Source organism: Manis javanica, chromosome 17 (assembly GCF_040802235.1).
Source record: "Manis javanica isolate MJ-LG chromosome 17, MJ_LKY, whole genome shotgun sequence".
Taxonomy (NCBI): domain Eukaryota; kingdom Metazoa; phylum Chordata; class Mammalia; order Pholidota; family Manidae; genus Manis; species Manis javanica.
In genome coordinates, this window is record NC_133172.1 from 58,757,503 (window position 1) to 58,778,193 (window position 20,691).

Sequence of the window (20,691 nt, forward strand, 5' to 3'; positions counted from 1 at the left end):
ATTATTGAAGCCTCCTTGGGGACCTGTTAGTCTGTGGTCCCTGTATGTCGTTTTATGCCTGCATAGGATTCCGTGGGCAACTGTAATTTATTGACCTGGCTCCCTGCTGAAGTGCATTCACGTCGTCTCCCACCATTTGCTTGGACAGCCCCGCCTCCCATAACCCTACCCGAGTGCCGTCTCTCAGCGGGGGCGGATATCTGTGGAATATGCAGCATTGGCATTTTGATCAGTTCTGCCCTGAGGAGAACCAGTGCACACCTGTGTCCAGTGGCACCTGAGCTAGGATACTCAGCCACACTGCCTTCGTGGAGACGGTGGCTGGGAGTGCACACTGGTAAAATGGTGGCACACACCTTTTTTGGTATAAGTGTGACAATTTAGTTTTACCAAGCTTTTCATTCTTTGCCCATCTGACAGCTGCTGATTAATGTTCTGGTGTAGTTAGTTTCCCTTGTTGGTATTTCTCTTATGAGTAACTTTAACCAGGTTTTCCATGTATTCAGGAAGCCTTTTTTTTCTCTGTACAACCGTGCATGCTTCTTACCCAGTTTTTCTAACGTATGGCATACCTTTGTCAGATCTTTGAATAGTTTGAGTGCATATGTTTATATTTACCTGTCATTTGAGTTAAAATACCTTTTCTCTCTACAGCATGTCTTGTCTTTTATGGGAATATTTTTTTATGTAGAAATTATTTAGCTTAGAGTAGGTTTTAATCATCTTCTTTTTTTCCACTGGTTCTGGATTTTGCATCATACTTGGAATGCTCTTCTGTAGTCTGAGAGTTTTTTTTTTGAACCCATCTTTCCAGGTCAGATACCTATTTTCACAACTATCTTGAGCTGTAATGGAAGGAGGTATAAGTCACTCCCTACCTAGCACCCCCTGGCTCAGGAGGCCACCTTCCCGTGCCTGACTTACAGCGGCAGTTCCCTTTCCCTCCCAGATAAGTACATGCAGATGAATCACGCCTTGTTTTCCCTCAATGGGCGGACGGGCTACGTCCTGCAGCCTGAGAGCATGAGGACGGAGGAGTATGACCCCATGCCGCCCGAGGCCCAGCGGAAGATCCTGATGACGCTGACCGTCAAGGTGAGGCTCGGATCCAGGCACGCACAGCGCTGCACCCTAGCTGTGCCCACCTTCCTGTCCAAACGTTTCACCAGCACCGGACGGGTGCTCTCCAGGGTTGGTTCAGGGGAGCAGGGAAGGGTGGGGATCCCTGGGAAGGGTGGGGATCCCTCCCAACGCACCTTGGTCACCCCCCAGTGGTGTCTGCAGGGGTAAGGTGCACCTCCACCTCTTGCTTGGTTCAGCAGGGTGTCTCTGAGGTCCCACTAAGGGCCTCCTCTGGCCAGAAATAGAGGGAAACCAAACTTGTGGGAAATGGTCAATTGGGTCTTCATGGAAGAGAGAGTTTATCCTCCATTGGCCAGTTTGGGGGTGAAAGCCTCTAGGACTTTCTCTGACTTCCAAAGCATGTGTCACCTCTTTGTAGGAGCTTTTTCCTCCTTTTTTTGGAAACCATGCAGGTAGAGAAATGAATGGCATTTTTCATAAGATTAAGAAAGAAAAAAATGAAGTTTATTTAAGCAAAGATCTTTAAAAAAAAGCCAGTTCAGAAATAATACTATGTTCTCCCCTATCTTTTCCTGGGGCCGGGGGGATCGAGTGACTAAACTGTCTCTAGGTGCCCACCTGGGTGTATGTGTTTCTGTGCTCAGGTGAGGTCCACCTGTTCAGGGTGAGGGCATGCAGGCTCCAACCCTGGCTTATTCTTAACCCCAGCTCTCCACCCCCATTTCCTCATCCATGGGCGGGAAACAGTGGGGCGTCCACCACAGAGGGCTGTAGGACTAAGTCAGTGAAGAAACTGGGGCACGCTTTGACCTCATGCAGGCTGGCTCTGGGTCCTAGACCCCAGCACTCAGAGCCCGTCAGCCCTTCCCAGGACCGATCTGAGGGATTTCCCGTACTCACCTGGGCTGTCCTAGGTTCTTGGGGCTCGCCATCTGCCCAAACTTGGACGAAGCATTGCCTGTCCCTTCGTGGAGGTAGAAATATGCGGAGCTGAATATGACAACAGCAAATTTAAGACAACGGTTGTGAGTAAGTTGCCTGGGTTTGTTCTGTCAAACCTCAAGTGATTTGAATCACATGTGGGGGATGCTGTTCACTGGGGACTTCATGCCATTTCTATCATCCAGGGCCTTTCCTTCATCCCTCTTGTCCACTACGATATAGCCGGAGGGGTGAGGGGACAGAGGGCCATGGGATTGTGTGTTGGGCTCGTGCCCAGGGCGTCACTTTCTCTGCCTGTAACTCACAGCAGGAGTCCTGCGCGATGCCTGGCTCTCTGCACCACGATGCTCGGCTGGTCCTCTGTGTGCAGCAGCCCCCTCCTCTTTGTCCACCAAGTCCAAGGCCAGGCAGCAGAGATGTAGAGAGGACCTGGAGGGCACAGCCCAGCATGGGCAATTTTACCCCGGAGGGGAGGGAGGCCAAGAGAATTGCTTGTTCTCCCATTTGAAGCCGCGAAGAAACTATGAACTCTGGGCCTTTTAAGTGGGACCCCTGCCCCTGGGAAAGGTAGCTCTGTGAACAGCTCATGTGCTGACCAGTGACACTGGCGTGTGTGAGGGGCGGCAGGATTTCCGCCGACTGCTCCGGAGCCTGTGCCTGTCTCCGTGCCTGCCTCTCAGCGAGCCTGACGCAGGTCCCCCGGCAGAGGAGGCCGTGGAGGCCCTCGCTCTTCCGGATGTCTCCGCCAGTCCCACATATTCCTGCCCTCCCATTTCCTTTCAGGGAGTCAGGCTAGGAGATGTATAAGGGGGAGGTATTCTCTGCTTACTGAGGGCCAGCCCTGGGACAACAGCTGTCCAGCTTTGCTACTGGAGAAAAGTTTATTTCTTAGATCTTGGCATAGGTGCATGTTGACATGGTCGCCGTAAAGCTGCAAAGCCCATGGATGTAGAGATGGTTTGACCAGGAGAAGGCAGGACAAGTGGGGCCTCTAATGAGCTCTGAACTCCTTCCAGATGACAACGGCTTAAGCCCTGTTTGGGCTTCAACACAGGAGAAGGTGACGTTTGAAATTTATGACCCAAACCTCGCATTTCTGCGCTTTGTGGTTTACGAGGAAGATATCTTCAGCGATCCCAACTTTCTTGCTCACGCCACTTACCCCATTAAGGGGATCAAATCAGGTAAGACATCTTCATTAAGATGTTCCATCAGGGCTAGCATCATTTTGGTCTGTGCTGCTGGCTTTAAAAGAATGAAAGAGGCAGGGTCCCTGGTTTCTATTAAGTCATTGCAAAACCGGCTGGGTGGGTGGCTTGGATCTGGTCTCCTGGTGGTTCCCGTGAGGCAGCCTGTTATTTGGCATGGGGTTCAAGGAGGGGAGATGGCAAAATGGAATTACGAGCAGATTGTCCTGGCATTGTGTTTGATTCGTTTTGAAAGCTTAAAAGCTGTTTGCCTGTCCTCAGCGGGGGCCAGGGGCTTACGTCTGGTTGGATGTCCCCCACTCCCTGGCTGGCAACATGCTGCGGTGGGAGGAAAAGGCCTCCATAGCTGCTGAGTTGCAGTCTTAGATCTGCCTCTCCCAAGTCATCTCGGGGAGTCACTTAGGCTTTCTGGGCTCTGCGTTCCTGTTCTGTAAAATCGGGATGGTGGATTTACTCTTTCCAGTTGTAGTTTTCCTCCTTGCCGAACAAAACCAAACCCCTTTATGCTTTAAGAAGGGTCCTTTTGTGTTTGTCTGGGACCAAGCCAAGGTGGGTCATGTGACCACCTCTTAATCAGGAGACAGAGGGGAATCGGGACCCCTGAGCGTGGTGCTGCTTCGGGGCCACTGATCCAGGTTACTACTTCGTGATATGGCTGTCCGCATCTTGCGAACAGTTTTTCTAATTTACGTTCCTGCTGGATTTTATATAGAATGCCCGACAAAACAGGTCCTCACTTGATGTTGGATTCTCTTTTCCCCCTTCCTTAGGATTTCTGAGGCATGAGACATAAATAATCTCATAGATCTTCTGGATTCCTCATGAGGTCCAGGTCCCCTGTTTCGTAAGGATCATTTTCAAGAGAAAAAGCTCACTCAAGTATTAGTGATCTTTATACACCTACAGTCTTTTCTCTTGATGTTGCTTGGAAACCTTGGGTTCTTTTTTTGTTGTTTTTTAATTTCCTAAACCTGGAACATATCAGGCATTTATCCTAAATGTTTACTTTCCTTAGTGTCATAACTCTGATTCTTCTACCACTGGGTCCTTGCCCGACGAGGCATGGGTGGGGGTAGGAGTGTGCCAGTTAGGAGATGCAGGCTCTTGGGGTGGGGCCAGGAATCTGCATGGTTAGACCCTTGGATGGCACTTCGAGAAAGCTGAGCCCGTCTTATCATCAAAGAAGCAAATTCCTAAGGCAGTGAGTAGGTTACACAAGAATTTGAGATGTTTAAATGGTCTGAAACTTGGCAGCCCCTCTTAGTTAACTGCATTAACTCAGCAGTGTAGCCACAGTCTCTGTAATTTGTCTCTTTTGGTTTAGCTGAATAAATAAGGCTTCAGACGGGGTTCCTGTTGCAGTGGCTGCCTGTCCGTAGCCCGTCTCCACTGGCCGCCTCCCCTGCAGACAAGTAGCTGCATGCCCTTGTCCCCATGTCCCCATGAAGGACGAGGGCTGTGAGCTTGTAGCTCTTCCCAAGGCCTTGGAGAGAGGTCAGAGTGGATGAAGCCTCTTACTTTACCGCCACCAAATTGTGTCAGTTCACCCAGAACATGCCACGATTTAGCTTGGGGATTTAAAATACAAAGAACAAAACCTCAAGGATAATGAAAAATGTGACCCCTCCCCCGACTGTGAGATATGCTTAGTAAGGACCTTCTCTTCTCCTTTCCAGCTTCTAGCACCGCCTGGCACGTCCATGTCCAGGGGAAGAATGGAACAGAATGAACAATCCCTTTGTGCATAAGGCATTGGGGGGCCTTCTGAACTTGAAAATAAGCTGCCATTGTCGTTAGGGATGCACTTAAGCTTTTAAGCCGCTGGAGCTCAGCAAGGAAGGAAAGCACTGTTCATTGTGTCAGGGGCCTCAAACTCTCTCTGTTTTAATCCTCACAGCAATCCTGTCAAAGAGGTTTGATCGCCTCTACTTTTTAAATATGAGCACTTTGGGGCCTAGAGATGTTAATTAACTTGTTCAGGGTCGCACACCTGTAAGACCAGAGCTGGGATTCAAACCCAGGAACATCTGACTTCACATCCATGTGCTTCCCACTCTGCAGGCTACCCTCAAGGCCTCCCCTTCTCCTAGTAAGTCAAAATGCTGACCTCACTTTGAAAGATTGTCTCTATTTCCCTGTCCTCTACAACACAACCGAGACCTGGGCCATGGAGCTGGAGCCATCCAGGGGGAGGGAACAGAGCTCACCTCTCCACACTCACAGGGACGTGCTGAGCGTCAGGCAGTCCCACTTTGCTGAGAACCATGCATTGGAGTGCAGGGGCTGACAGCCCCCCAGCGCCACAGAGCGCTCAGCATTCCAGTACGTTCTGAGAGTGGGTCAGTGCCTAGACTGACTTCTTCCCCACTGTCCACAGACCGGCTCTTAGAACAGGATCTCGGGCCCCACCCCAGACCTTATTTGCATTTTAATAAGATCCATAGGTGATTCACATCTACCTGAAAGCTGGAGAAGTGAAGGTGGCTGAACCACAAGAGTTCTGTGGGTATCCAGGCAAAAGACAAACCAGCAAACAGACCAACAAAAAGACGGCATCACCTGAAAGGGGAAATAGGTCAGAAAACCGCCCTCCCTGAATACTGCTCTAGAGAAATGTTCCCAGAATCCGCTGAGGAAAGAGTGTGACCTGACAAGTTTCATACCCACTCAAACTGTCGTCAGATGTAAAATCAAAGAACAGACACATCCAGATATGTACAGTTCAGGGAGTATATGTCCTATGAACTCATACTGAATATAACAAAAGAGAACAAATTTAGCTAACAACGACACTGGTGGAGAAGTTCATAAAGATGTGGTAAACATTGGACATTAAGAAAAAAAAGTGCAATTCACTGTCTGTAAATAAATATTGAGCTCTAGTTAATATGCATGCTGACATGTTCAGGGGGAAGTATACAGATGTCTTCCACTTACTTTGAAATATATACATACATGTACATATATACACACATAGATTGGTGGATGGATAAATGTGATAGAATATACTATAAGGTTATAATGGTGGGATCTAGGTGGCGGGTGTGTAAGTGTTCCTTGTAATATTTATTAGCTTTGCTGTGTGTTTGAAAATTTAATCATAAGATGTCAGAAAAATATAACAGCTAAGAGTTCCTTTATGGGAGAATTATTGTTACAAGATGGAATGGAAATATTACACACTATGTCAGTGTAGAAACAGTAACAGTTTACCCAAATTAGGAGAAGAAAGGGGAGAGAGGGTACAGGGTTGTGTAAGCATGCCAATTTCTGCAACATAAGTAGTGGAAAGAGCGATTGAATAGCTATTATTTAGAGGTAAGAAGTCAACCGATAGTGTAAAAGGTTCTCCCAGAAGAATTATCAAACAAGCCAAGACCTGAATGGTGGGAGGCACAGAGGAAATAGTAGGTGTACCCTAACTTGGGCATTGCTTGTCCTGGAGAAGCAGTAGGTAAAATGCAAATAAAAAGCTTTCACGACAAACTAAGGCCATAGAGTGAACCACCAAGATACAGTGCTCAGTGGTAACCGAAAGTTCAGAACTGCTCAGGTTTGGGTCCTGTCATTTGTGGTGTAAAAAAAACCCTCCAACATAGGCATGGACTATAGGGGAAGATACTGTTAACGATGATTTCTTCTGGAATAAGGGGTTGTGAGTAGGTAGGAATAGGGCTCTTAATTTTTACTTTGTATTCATTTATACTACTTAATTAAAACAAACAAACAAACCAACTTCCGAGATGTATTGCCTTAAACATTACCTAATGGGGGTTGGGAGTGGAAATTCAGGTCTATCTCAAGCCTCCACTAAGTAAAAAACATTGAAGTGGCTGTCAGACACAGGTCCTAATTGTAAATAGGGAATGGCTTTCGAAGGAGGATGATCAATACTGCTACCAACTGCCAGGAGAAGGGAGATTTCCTCCCACTGGGAATCTTTACAAATGAAACACACTCTCCAACCCTGCGCTTCCTAAAGGCCTGGGGTGGGGAACGGCCACAAGGGTTCATTATTCCTTTGAGTCTTTTGGCCTCAAGAGTATTTAAGGAATCGAACCATAGCTGCAGTCACTCTGAATTCAATGTGTAATGTACCGTGCATTTTAATTTCTTAGGAATGAGTCATTTTTCTTTCAGATGACAGAGAACTTTAACTTCGCTTTTTTGTGTGGACTGGTCAGTCAAGGCTGCATTCTGGAGCCCTTCTCTCCAGCCATTGGGTGGGCCCTCCGGATTCCAAAAAGTCAGCCCCCAGCGTGGGGCACTGGCTTCCCTCCTTGAGCTGGGCGTGTGATCCCCGGGTAACCCAAGAAAGCTAAGATCTGACAATCCGACATTAATTGCCTGCCTTTGCGCTGTTTTTCCGTTCTGCTGCAGGATTTAGGTCCGTTCCTTTGAAGAACGGGTACAGTGAAGACATTGAGCTGGCTTCCCTCCTGGTTTTCTGTGAGATGCGGCCGGTCCTGGTGAGTGGAGAGACACCAGTTGGGGTTCCCCGAGCTGTGTCTGCTGGTGGGGTGGCGATGGCCTGTGAGTACGGTTGGCTGATGGACTTGAACCCGTTGAGAATTATCCAGCCGAGCATGCTGCCTCATAAAAGGATCCTTGCTGCTGCACATTTCCTCGGAGGGCCTCGGTTTGTCCTTCAGCACCCCTCCCTCCCTGAGAGCGCCGTACGATTCTGTATAAGTCGCGTGGTTGGAGAGGGTGAAGCTCTTTGGAACCTCGTCATGGTTTCATTCCAGCAGGAGCCAGGCAAGACGGTCTTGCTCTTCTAGGTCAGCTCATCCTTGCTGGGTGCTTTTCCCCATCTGAAGGTTTTGGTTTCCCTTCAGAAGGCCTGAGAGCATTCAGTAAGGCCTTGGTGGCCTGTCCTAGGGAAGGACATTCATGGTCCCAACTGCCCACAGTGAGGGACAGCCCTTTTGTGCTCTCTGCTGCTGGAAGACGGAGCCTGCCTTCTTGGTCCTTTTGGTTGGCCAAGGCCTTGAAGACTTAGTGTCTCCTTTGATTAGCCAGGTTGGGTAGGCTCGGTGAGCAGGGCGTGGCTTCACTGAGTACGAAAGAGGCTGAGGTTGCTCAGGACAGAGGGTGGAGGACGCAGCCCCCAGCTGTGGTCAGCTCAGGACTTGGTTTGATGGTGGGGGCAACCTGTGGACCCGTGATTCTGGAGCTTCACAGTCTGCACGGTGGCCTCTCCCACAGAGTGAAACCCACTCGGCCTGTGGTTTTGCAAGGCCCCCTGTGTGGCCACAATCTTCCAAGATCTTTCCATTCCTTTACCACAGAACCACAAAACTCAGCATGGGCTAGGTGAGTTTGCAGTCTCCCCAGTTCTCTTGGGATAACCTAGAAAAACCGTGGTTCTGGATCCCCGCAGGCTGGCGTGGGCTGGCGTCTTGCTCTCTCATCCTGGTTGTTCCCCAAGTAGAGAAAGCACAGCCGTTACGTTGCCCTTTTGGCTGCAAGAACTCAGAGTGATTTGGAAGTTGCTTCGTTGGCCATTTCCCGGATACAGCTGAGAACCAGCCGGTAGGGCACGGAGACGGCAGGCTGAGGCTGCTTGAACAGCCGCAGCCGTAGTCCCTGCAGGAATTCCTGAACTCGACTCAGGGGAGAGAACATTAGGCTTTTCTGCATAGCTGTTTGCCGTTTGCTCCGTTTTTTGTGACCTTGATAGTTTTCCACTTGAAAGCATTTCAGAAGTACTGATGTGGAAGAGGACGCAGAAACAAGCAGGCAGATGAGCCGTAAAAGCAGGAAGCAGAGACTTACAAGGCACAGTAGCTGGGGAGCCAGAGGGCCTCGGGGACAGTCAAAGGTACCACCTTTTGTTGGTGCAAACAAGCTGATGACAGAATTGTGTCTTGATAAGGGGACGGATAATGAAAGGATTTCCATTTTGAAACAAATGTCAAATGGTAGTACTTCAGATTTTGTCAATAAATGCTTGTATGAAAATTACAGTTTTCATTTGAACCTTAAATTATGGAACAAAAAATTACCTTTCATGATTCTTACTGTGATAGAAATGTTCGAGTGTAAAGTTTCTATCAATTCCTCCCTTTACCAGGGCAACTGAGTCAGGTCCTTGTTGAGAATGCCCACGTCTTCAATTTCTTCTCTTTTAGAATAAACTCTGCATTTGTCAACTTACCATTAATAAGGCTTTCTGAGGTCTTGAGTAAGTGCATTAAAAGACTTAAGCCAGGATATATTATTTTGTATGAATGGTTGAACGAAACAGCTTAGACTGTGTGGAATGTAGTCTCTATAATTTGGGGGAGAGATGACTAGATGAAGTAGCATTTGGTCTTTTGGCCTCCTTCCTGTCCTAGGCCGGTGCATTCTTTATATAAGTGTGTTAACAGTAATAGAAATTCGTGGAGACTTGTCTACTTTTCCTTAACAAAAAACAAAACCTGCTTTAAACTCTGGCACTCTGGACATTTGGGGCCAGATCATCCTTTGTGGCGGGGGCTGTCCTGTGCGTGCAGGATGTTTAAGCAGCATCCCTGCCCTTGACCTCCTATATGCCAGTACCACCCCTCTTGTGTTACAAACCAAACTATCTCCAGACATTGTCAAATGTCCCCTGGGTGGCAGAACTGTCCTTGGTGAGAACCAGTGCTCCAAAGCAAGATTATAGGCCCTGTTCATATACTATTACCTACTCTTCATTAGCATTTAAATGACTGACAGATTTTTTTCCATCAAGTCGATGGACCACAGAGTAATCATTCCCCCAAGCTGCGCATTTAGATGGAGTCCATTTACAAATAAAGGTCTTGTGAACATCTTCAGGTGGTTACCCTCTTTTAATTCAAATTTATTTCCTCAGGACTGATTCCCAGATAGGGCTTTAGTAGGATCAATTTATTTAGCAGGATGGTAAAATTGTAAAATCTGGGCTTTCAGCAAAAGCCTGGAATAAGTAAGCTTGAAGACCCTTGGCTTAGTCACGTGTACATCTCCCCAGCCCACCGAAGGACCTAAGGAGAGGGAACTGGCACTTCTCTGTGTGCATAAAGCTCATCTGCAGCCATTTCACAGGACAGTGAAGGGGCAGAATTGGTTTCAGGTGGTGGTAGGACAGCGTTGGTCTACATGCCACTCTCCAAAGCTGTCGTAAACAACTTGGAAACATAAATAATTTAAAAGATGAGATACCACCAGTGGCAGAGAAAATTAGCACATTTAAAATAAAATGTATTTATCCAGATCTGACTTCCTTGATGAGAGAGCTTCATGCGTCGGGCACTGCTGGGCTGTCTCGATAGAGTGGTGGGCGGCAGGGGGGGCGGCTTCCAAGTGGCTTGCCGACCCTCACAGATGTGTCTCTGTCTGGGTATGTGCAAATTTCATTCTAGCTGCTGATTTTCAAGCTTTTATTGGATTCTGCATCTGTCACCTGGTTCTCGGCTACTCACAGGTACCATTTGGCAGCTCTGGCCCACGTTGTGATGAGGAGCTGAGCTAGATTGTGTTTCTCAGGGCCCATGATTTCACTGGATAAAATCTTGTTTTATTTATCAACATATACTCTGTGATGCCAGGGAGAGACTCTGGTAAAGAGCTTCACAAAAGATTTGTCTGAGCCGATGATTGATCCAGTGGGGGCCGAGATGGAGTTTACTCATAAAACCGTCGCTGAGATGGCATTTAAACTGTCAGTAAGCACTTTAGGCCTCTTCTGAAGAAGCCATTTAATGTCACAATTACTTTATCAATTCTCGGTCCTTTATTCTGTTGGCTGTATGTATGGTTGGGCAAAGAGTACTTTAAACACCATTTCATCACCTACTGTATTTAAATTGAGAAGTAGGAAAAGAAAGGAGAGACGGGTTTGAAAAAAAAAAACCCAGTAAACCACCTGTGCGTAGCCGCCGGGAGCACCTGGTGTATGTCCTTTGCCTGATCGTTTCTGCATGTGATACTATCCATAGCTGGACTCCTATAATACGTGTAAGTACGTGCCCTCTGTCTTCACAGATGACGGTAAGCATTTGTCTGTGTTGTCATGTGATCTTCAAAGCCATTACTGCCTTTTTCGTCTGGTGAGGGTCCCTAATTCACGCCATTCTCCCACTGTTGGACGGTTAGATTGTTTGCAGTATTTTACTTGATAAATAATGAAAGTCTTCATGTAACATTTTTAAATTAAAAATCATTTCCTGGGGCTAGATATTTAGTAATGGGATAATAGATCAAAGGGGGGAAAAAAAACTGTATATTTTTGGATACATGTCAAATTATTCCCCAAAAGCAAATAGTTTCTTTTAAGTTGATGTATTATATTCAGTTTTGCTATTAAGTGAAAAGGGCCTACCCGCCAATGATCTGAACTTGTAAGATTCAGAGGCATAGGACAGGGGAAAGTATGGAAACTTGAATATTCATCCTGATTATCACTGATGGGTAAGCTGGCAGTCCCTGGAGGGTGTATTTGAGAAAACTGGCTGCCTTTGGGTCTTTTGGGGCACTGATCCTGGGCTGGAATGTGCTTAGCTTCATGTGGGGAGGGAGCTTGAGTGGCCTAGAGGGAGGCCCAGGATGTTGTGATTCCCTTTGAAGCCTCTGCTGGGAGGGAGGCGTGACTCCCTTTGTTAGAAGGGCTGTGGCACGCACCTCGGGGTCCTAGAGAAGCAGGAGGGGGAGCTGTACTCTGGAGCCGAGCTGGTACTGGGTTCTAAGATTAGGGAAGACTTCCGTACAGTCGGGGGGACCCAGAGGTGCAGAGAAAGGCCCTCCGTGTGCCTCAGCTGCTAAAGTTTGCCCATTGTCAGTCCCATAAGTAGAAACTGTTCTGCCTGCCACCAAGACCCAGCAACTTGACGTGACTACCAAACAGACAAAAACCATGAGACCGCTGCGCGAAAAACCGGCACCCAGCAGTAAGAGGAGAGACCGCGTGGAGGCCCAGCACAGCTGGCTGACAGCTGAAGTAGGGTCACTGGAAATGTCCAAGGAGAGCCCTGACCCCTAAGTCCTGATGAGGGCTTGCACGGAAATCCAAGCAGGGCACTGAAAAACACTGTCTAGAATTTGAAACAAAAAACTGATTTCTTGAATTTAAAAATTCAGTATATAAACAGAAGTCCACATTATTGACCCAAAAGATAACGTGCAAGAAGTGTCTCATAATCCAGAGCAATGCCACCACGAGCTGGTGATCATAGAGGAAAAGATAGGTCATTTGCATCTGTCCTTAGAGCCTAGTGTGTGAGCATGTCCTAAAGGACAAAGTGGAACAGATGTGTAGCTGTTAGTGAAACAGTTAATAGAGGGGGTTTTCTCTGATTTGCTGCTTGACAAGACTCACTTGGTTACGGAAGGGATGAATAGAAAACACATCCCCCTTCCCTGGTCATATTTTAGAAAAGTTTCTATTTCCAAGAATAAATAAATAACTTAACTTCCCAACATACTAAGTTCTCTAAGAAAGAAAATCAAATCTAACATCAGACTTGTCCTCTTCAGCATTGGAAACTACAAAGCAGTAGAGTGCCATCTACAGACTAAAGACAGAAGAATTCAGTGTCCGACACCCACATGGCAAGGCAATGGAAATGTACCTGTGGACATGCAAGATTTTAGATATATATCCCACTCAAGGAAATCTCAAGAAAGCCCCAAAATCAATGAAAACTTTAATCAGAACAGAAATTTCTAGAGAGGGAGATAAATAAGTAGAAATAATAAATTTGTCAGTACAGTTAGATTTTACAGTACTACATTATGATTAAAATTTTGTGATGTTAAATGTCAAATAAGGATTGTTGATGTTAATGTCTATCCTTCTCAAACTAGTCTTTTTCAAAAAATGTAAAAGGGAAGCTTCCAAATTCATTCTCCAAGGCTAGCATCACCCTGATTCCGAAACCAGGCAAAACCACTACAACAAAAATAATATATCCCTGATGAAAAAAACCATTAACAAAATATTAGCAAACAAAATTCAAGAATGCATTAAAAGGATCATCCACCATGACCAAGTGGGATTTATTCCAGGGATGAAAAGATGGTTCCGTATCCATAAGTCAATCAACGTGATGCACCATATTAACAAAAAGACAAAAGAAAGGATAAAAGGGATATGTTCATTTCAATGGATGCAGAAGAAGCATTTGACAAAATTCAGCATCTGTGGTAAAAACTCTGGGTACAGAGGGAACATATCTCAACATGACAAACCCACAGATAACATCATACTCAATGGTAAAAAGCTGAAAGCTTTTCTTCTAACGTCAGGAACAAGACATAGATGCCCACTCTCACCACTTATTTTTAACATAGTACTGGAAGTCCCATACACAGGAGTCAGACAAAATAAACAGAAAAAAAAAAAAGGTATCCAGATTGTTAAAGAGGTAAAACTGTCACTATTTTCAGATGACATAATACTATATATAGAAAACCCTCTAAAAACTCCACCAAAAAATTACTAGAATAAATGAATTAAATTGTAGAATATAAAAATCAATATACAGAAATATGTTGCATTTCTGTGTACTAATAATGAACTGGCAGAAAGAGAAATCAAGAAAACAATGCAATTTATAATCAAAAGCAATAAAATACCTAGGAATAAATTTAACCAAGGAGGTGAAAGACCTGTACACTGAAGACTAAGATTCTGATGTAAGAAACTGATGATGACACAAATAAATGGAGATATTCCATGCTCATAGACAGGAAGAATTGCTAAAATGTCCCTGCTGCATAAAGCAATCTATAGATTCAGTGTAATCCCTATTCAAAATACCAATGGCATTTTTCACAGAACTAGAGCAAATAATCCTAAAACTTGTATGGAACCACAAGACTCCTGAATTGCAAAATTAATCTTAAGAAAGAACAAAGGTGGAAGTATTATGCTCCCTGGCTTCAAACTATACTACAAAGCTATAATATTCAAAACAGCATGGCAGTGGCACAAAAATAGACACCCAGATCAATGGAACAGAACTGAGAGTCCAGAAATGAACCCATGCCTGTATGGTCAATTAACATATGAAAAAGGCAAGAATATTCAATGGAGAAAAGTCTCTTTAATAAAAGGTGTTGGGAAAACTGGACAGCTGCATGCAAAAGAATGAAACTGGGCCACTGTTGTACCATACACAAAAATAAACTGAAAACGTAGTAAAGACCTAAATATAAGACCTGAAATCATAAAACTCCTAAAAGAAAACATAGACAGTAAATTTTTGAACCATTGTCATTATTTTTTTGGAATGGCTAATATCAACAAGACAAACATAACAAGTGTTCTGAGGTTGTGGAGAAAAGGGACTTCTCATACACTGCTGATGGGAATGAATATAAATTAGTGAAGCCACTACAGAAAACAGTATGGATGTTTCTCAAAAAAAAAAAAAAACCCTAAAAATAGAAATACTAAAATATCCAGTAATCTCACTTATGGGAATTTACCCAAACAAAACAAAATCACTAATTTTAAAAGATACATGCCCTCCTATGTTGGTCACAGCATTATTTACAATAGCCAATATACAGAAGCAACCTTCAGTCCATTGATAGATGAATGGATAAAGATGTATGTATATAATGGAATATTATATACCACAAAAGAGAATGAAATCTTGCCATTTGTGACAACATGATGGGCCTAGAGGGCATTATGCTAAGTGAAATAAATCAGACAAAGACAAATACTGTATGATTTCACTTACATGTGGAATCAAAAAACAAAACAAATGAACCAACGAACAAAACTGAAATAGACTCATGATTACAGAGAACAGACCATGGTTGCCATAGGGGACGGGGGTGGGGGGATGGCTGACATAGGTGAAGGAGATAAAGATACACAAAATTCCAAGGGTAAGATAGCCATGGGGATGAAAGGACAGCACAGAGAATATAGTCAGTAACATTGTAATATCTTATATGTTGATAGACAGTAATCATACTGTGGGGAGCATAAGTAATATATATAATTGTTGAATCACTGTGTTGTACACCTGAAAACAATGGAATGTTGTGTATCAACTCTACTTAAATTTAAGAAAAGGATTGTTGAAACAGATGAAATGCACTATAATGAAAAATTTCATAGTAATCTGGAAAAATAAATATGAGTAAAACCCAGGAGTTGAGAGGTAAAATAAAAGGTGTCTCAAAAGGTTTCAGCTTTGATGCCTGGCAGATCAGTAGGCGGATAAAGCGTCCTGCAAGGGCAGAGTTAATTTAGATATTTGGATGTAAAAACAAAATATAATTTAAATCGGGATTATGTAAAAATGGAAGGTAATCACTGTTGGAGAACTGGAGACGCAGAGGAGGAATAAAGGAGATAAATACAAACTTGACCAAGAGAGCAGAAGGTTGAAAGAAGGAATTAAAGAAAAATATATAGTGAAACCAATGTTGTGTATCAACTATACTTCAAATAACAAGTCCAGGGATAGACGGTTGGTCCACAGGGAAGGCTCCTGGGTCGGCTGGTGACGATCAGACACTGGTCACATGAAGGGGGCTGTGGTGGCCCTGGGGACCTTCGAGGAACATGGAGTTTCTGGTTGGCTGTGGCCCTCGGGTGTTGAGTGATACCTTCTGTGGCCTCCCTCCCTCATTCTCTGATCCTTAGGTCACTTAATTTAGGACGTTTCTTTTGCTTTGTCAGGAGACTGAACCCAGACAACGAGGAGATAAATACATTTGAAAACTAGGGTACATGAGTGACTGCTTTGAAGAATGCAAATGGGCTAAGATGGTTCCAGAAAGTGAGTGTGGTCTGATTAGCCGTCCTTTACACACTAGTCAGCGACCTATTAGAAACCTCACGAGATAACGCCCTCCTCCTCCCGTACTGGTCCAAACTCCTTATCCTCATGAAGTTTTTTTCCCTTTAGCATAATGGAGGGAATATTTTGGCTCAAACAACTGCAAAGTTTAGGGGGAGGGCTTGCTTCAGTCATGACTGGATCCAGGGGCTTACCCAGTGGCTCTTTCCCTCTGTTTTGGGTTCATTCCCAACTTTCTCCACGTGAGAGCAAAGGGACATTCATTCCTGGGGTTGTTCCTCACTCTTCCAGTTGATCCCCAAGAAAAGTGGTCCTTTTACCCAGAGTGCCCCCCAAGTCCCATGGATGCCTCTATGGGCCTGGCTTGGGTCTCGTTCCTGGAGGTGGCGGGAGTAGGGGCGTGAGACACCATCACTGACTGGAACCAAGGCACTTGCCCATCTCTGGGGGCATCGCCTATGTTACCTTGGTTTTTTTGGAGTGTGTGTATGGGTGTGGGTAACAGCTTTATTGAGCTAATTCATATACCTCAACATTCACCCGCTTAAGGTACACGATTAAGTGGTTTTGAGCGTAGTGAGGGGCTGTGCAGCCATCCCCATGATCAGTCTTAGAACGTTTTCATTGCTCCCAACAGAAAGTCCTGCTCACTAGCTGTCACCACTCACTTCATCCCCACGCCAGGTGACCACAAATCTACCTTCTGTCCTCATGAATTCGCCTGTTCTGGACATTTCATGTAAATGGGATCCTATACAGTACACGGTCTTTTGGAACTGGCTGCTTTCACTCGGTGTAATGTTTTGAAGGCTCATCCATGTTGTAGTGCGTCACCTTGCCTTTTAAGGCCTTAAATTGTATGCTGGCTCCTGCTTACCTTCGTGTCCGCTTGCCTGGCTGCCCGTCTCCCTCTCCTGCTGTGTTCCTCCTGAAGCTCACAGCTCTTAAGATCCTTTGCATTTGGGTAAAGGTCAGCAAGTGGTAGTAGACCAGTGAAAAACTGGATTTGATTAAGAAATAGGATCAATGAGCAATGCATCTGTTATTTCAGTGTTTCACAGCAAAGCCACCCTGTACAGTGAACAAGGGTTTTATAAACTGCTTTCTTCCAGTGGAATAAATAACTGTGGGTTTTATCTCTGGTTAGAGTGCCCTGGATTCTCTGGGATAATTCCAGTTGCAAAATTTTTGCCCCTTGCTCCCTTCAGTCACATTCTTAATATGCTACATCCCAGGTCCCCGTTTGGGAGACAGTGTCACCACAGGTGGTCCTCTCCTCTCCCCTCCAGGAAAGCGAGGAGGAACTTTACTCCTCCTGTCGCCAGCTGCGGAGGCGGCAAGAAGAACTGAACAACCAGCTCTTTCTGTACAACACGCACCAGAACTTGCGCGGTGCCAACCGGGATGCCCTCGTTAAAGAGTTCAACGTCAACGAGAACCAGCTGCAGCTGTACCAGGAGAAGTGCAACCGGAGGTGGGCCCGCCCTCCCCCCGCCCCCCCACCCACAAACCCTCAGGTCTCCCTCCAGGCACAGTGAGATTGGGTGCCTGGGGCCAGGCTTCAGGAAAGCCCGGTCTCTGGAAGTCCTTTGAGCTGAACTCAAAAACTAGAGTCCAGGAACCCTGGACTTGACTCTTCTTTGTTCAGAAATTAACTTAGAGAAGGTACAGATGCCTGATATTAGTCTAAGTTGAAATGCAGCCACTAGAAGGACACTTTGATAGTGAAAATAAGCCCTGACCACTACCTTTTAAAGAGCCCTTACTGGGCTCCCAGGAGTGGGCGAGTCCAGTCTAGATTGGGCCAGAATCCCCCCCATCACCACCACCAAAAGGATGCTTCTCATTGTGCTACAGGCATGTAATGGGATGAGCAGCTGGGTATGCCTCGTGTCCTGCCCAAAAAAGAACTGTCCCAAGGAACAAGCCAGTAGCAGCCGCCAGTAGGAAACGCACGTAGGCTGCTTACCCATTAGTCTCATTCCATCCCACTTCAGCCTACCGAGTTGCAGTGATCCCTAGTGCAGTAACAGCGAGGAGATGGAGGGCCTGAGGGATTAAATGCCTTGCCAGGAGCCTACCTCTCTGACTCTCAGCCCTGTACCACCCGGCCACGGATGACCTGCAGACACGTGGGCAGAGAAATGTTACAGAACTGAGCATAAGGCCCATGTCTTAGCCTAATGGATGATGGCAAAATCTGTTTTATTTCAGGTTAAGAGAGAAGAGAGTCAGCAACAGCAAGTTTTACTCCTAGAAGCTGGGATACACGTGTAAGGGTGTCATGTGCATGGGTGTGTTTGCATGTTGGAGAATGTGCTCTACTCAGACCCTGGGAACATGCTAATCTGTGACATCGTTGTCTTTTTAAGCCTGTCATCAAGATAACATTTCTGAAGATGACCTGATTGGCATGAGTTGGGGTGATTTCCTGTTAATTTCTTCATTTTGGACAATTTCTTAACTTATATTCTCTATAGGGGATCCCAAAAAGAGCTCCTGATTTTTGGCCTGTTATGTTCCAAACCTCACTGAATAAAAGCAATGAAAATCTTGATCTGTTAAACCTGTGCATGGCCCGTCCTGCGAGCAGGATTCCTTTTCTGGCTTCTAAAGACCCAGGTAATTGACTTCTGCAGAAGATGGGCCTGATATGTAAGGAACTAATTCATGAGATCCTGAGAAGGACCCCACTTTAACTAAAAGGCAAAGGATTCCACAGTTAAGGCCATGGGATTTCAGCAGGGCGCACGTCTTTCCCGGTCAGGGGGCTCAGCTCAGTCTACTTGACCACCGGCTGGCTAGCTGGTATCGGCGCTGGGTAGCTGGGCGTGGGATCTCTGTTCCTCAGACATCTTCCAGTTTACAGTGAAGACTCACTTTTGTGACTGGAGTTACAGGGGGTGAGGGGGTAGAAACCTCGGGGCCTCTTTGACTTAAAAAATCCATCAGAGAGACCAGAGACTTGCTGAAGACTCAGCCAGCTTATTCCTCATCCCTGTCAGGAGCTGGCTGTGCGACCACCGGGCAGACCCGGGGTCTGCAGCTCCCCCAAGCCACCAGGTCATTTACTGATTCCATGACGTGTTGGAAGTCAGGCTCTGCATTTTCCAGTTTTCTGGAATGGGGAGCTAAATGAAGACTTAGGGAACTACAGAAAATCAGGTGCAGCATCCCAAAGGGGCACACCCACCCAGGACGAGGTAATACTCTTCTACAATCTTGAGATACAATTTAATGATTTGTACAGTGCGATGATTTAATAAGGCTTTTTAAAGGTGAGGATAGTGTCAGGAGGAAGGGTCAGTAGAGTCACAATTTGGTCAGAGTGAATCAAGAACTGACATGGGGAAAAAGACGTAATAGTGGGGGGAAAAAGTGATTGTGGTGAGGGGGTACCTGGCAGTCAGCAGAGGAGGGAAGCGTATTCCTGACGGTGGCAAGTGTTCAAAGCAACTTCCCAGAAAGGTCAGAGGAAGGTGCTGAGCTGAACGCTTCAAGTAAGGGATTTTCAGACTGTCGCCAGTGCCCCCCATGGACCACTGGCCAGCTACCACGAGAGTCTAATTATTGCACCCCTCCCTCTACCCCATGCACATTTTGGTGCCATCATTCTCTCCGGGTGTAGAGCTCAGGTGTTGCTGTCATTACCTCTGTTTTCAGCTCAGGGGTGAGTAAAGGATGAACTTTCCCACTTCACTCCATTTTACAGCCAAAAAGCTAAGGCCTGGATGCTATTTCTGCTTAAAATAGATATTCTGTTACTGTGTTAAATTAAGAAGTGGTAGCACAGAAGGCAGAAACCATCTTTTTGGCTGCTACTAAGTAAAATCCACGCCCACTCACAGCCACTCAGAGAAAGAGCAGGCATGGGGGTAAAGGGGGTTATACTCTAAACGGTGCTGGGAAGAACACTTCCTCCAAAACTGTCTCCTCCTCCTAGGTGCTGCAGTGACCTGAATTCACCCTTAGAGAGTATTTGCTTTGGCTCCTCAATTCTCCCCTTAACGGGGGTAATACATTAATCTAATTCTTGGTGGTGGCAAAAGTATCTCACAAAAGACAGAGATGGAAAGTGAAAGGCACAGCTGGCATTGATGTTCTTCCCATAGTCTGCCCAGGTGCCCCGTAATCTGAAATCCCTAGCTGAGATGGTGGTGTGACTCATGCAGTAAGCACGGTTGGTTCCGGTCAAGCAGAGTCACAATCGGAACGTCCTGGAAGGTGGAGGCAGCACTGATGGACCCGAACCAGGGTTGTATATCTGTTATGTTGCTTTCGTTCACCATTTCTCTAAGCGTATTATTTAGAATATTGGTTGTTACATGGGAAAATACAGGGGGAGGTTGGTTAGATCATTTGAGTGTGGGAGATTTAGGTTGTACAAAGTTAAATAATTTCTCTGCTGTGAAACTTGGATATGCTAATGTGAATGGCCAAGAGGGGTGCAGAATAGCACATTTCCCAAATTTGATTTCAGAACCCTTTTGCCAAGAAATAGCTCATGTGTTCAGTGGAACATATTTGGGGACCTGCTGCTCTGTAAAGAAGGTAACCAGCCAACATAACCTAATAACTTACAGGCTTCGTGACATACCTAGACATAAAATCTGAGCTTCAGCCCCCAGGACCAGCGGTGTTTCAGCTGGGCCAGCCTCCCCCCTGAAGTCTCCCAGAGCTTTCCA

General features: G+C 45.8%; 1 protein-coding gene across 3 annotated transcripts in view; it reads left to right on the top strand.

Annotated features, from left to right (window-relative positions):
* The window catches only part of PLCG2 (phospholipase C gamma 2), a 142,882-nt gene extending 124,321 nt beyond the window's left edge, over positions 1–18,561 (top strand). For all 3 annotated transcript variants that reach the window (XM_036993778.2, XM_036993779.2, XM_036993777.2), the window contains 6 exons: positions 950–1,095; positions 1,998–2,112; positions 3,042–3,209; positions 7,614–7,702; positions 17,296–17,480; positions 18,221–18,561. In XM_036993778.2, the coding sequence (XP_036849673.2) occupies positions 950–1,095; positions 1,998–2,112; positions 3,042–3,209; positions 7,614–7,702; positions 17,296–17,480; positions 18,221–18,263 (746 nt within the window). In that variant the 3' untranslated portion in view covers positions 18,264–18,561. The remainder of the gene's footprint in view (positions 1–949; positions 1,096–1,997; positions 2,113–3,041; positions 3,210–7,613; positions 7,703–17,295; positions 17,481–18,220) is intronic.
* Positions 18,562–20,691: the final 2,130 nt, after the last annotated feature.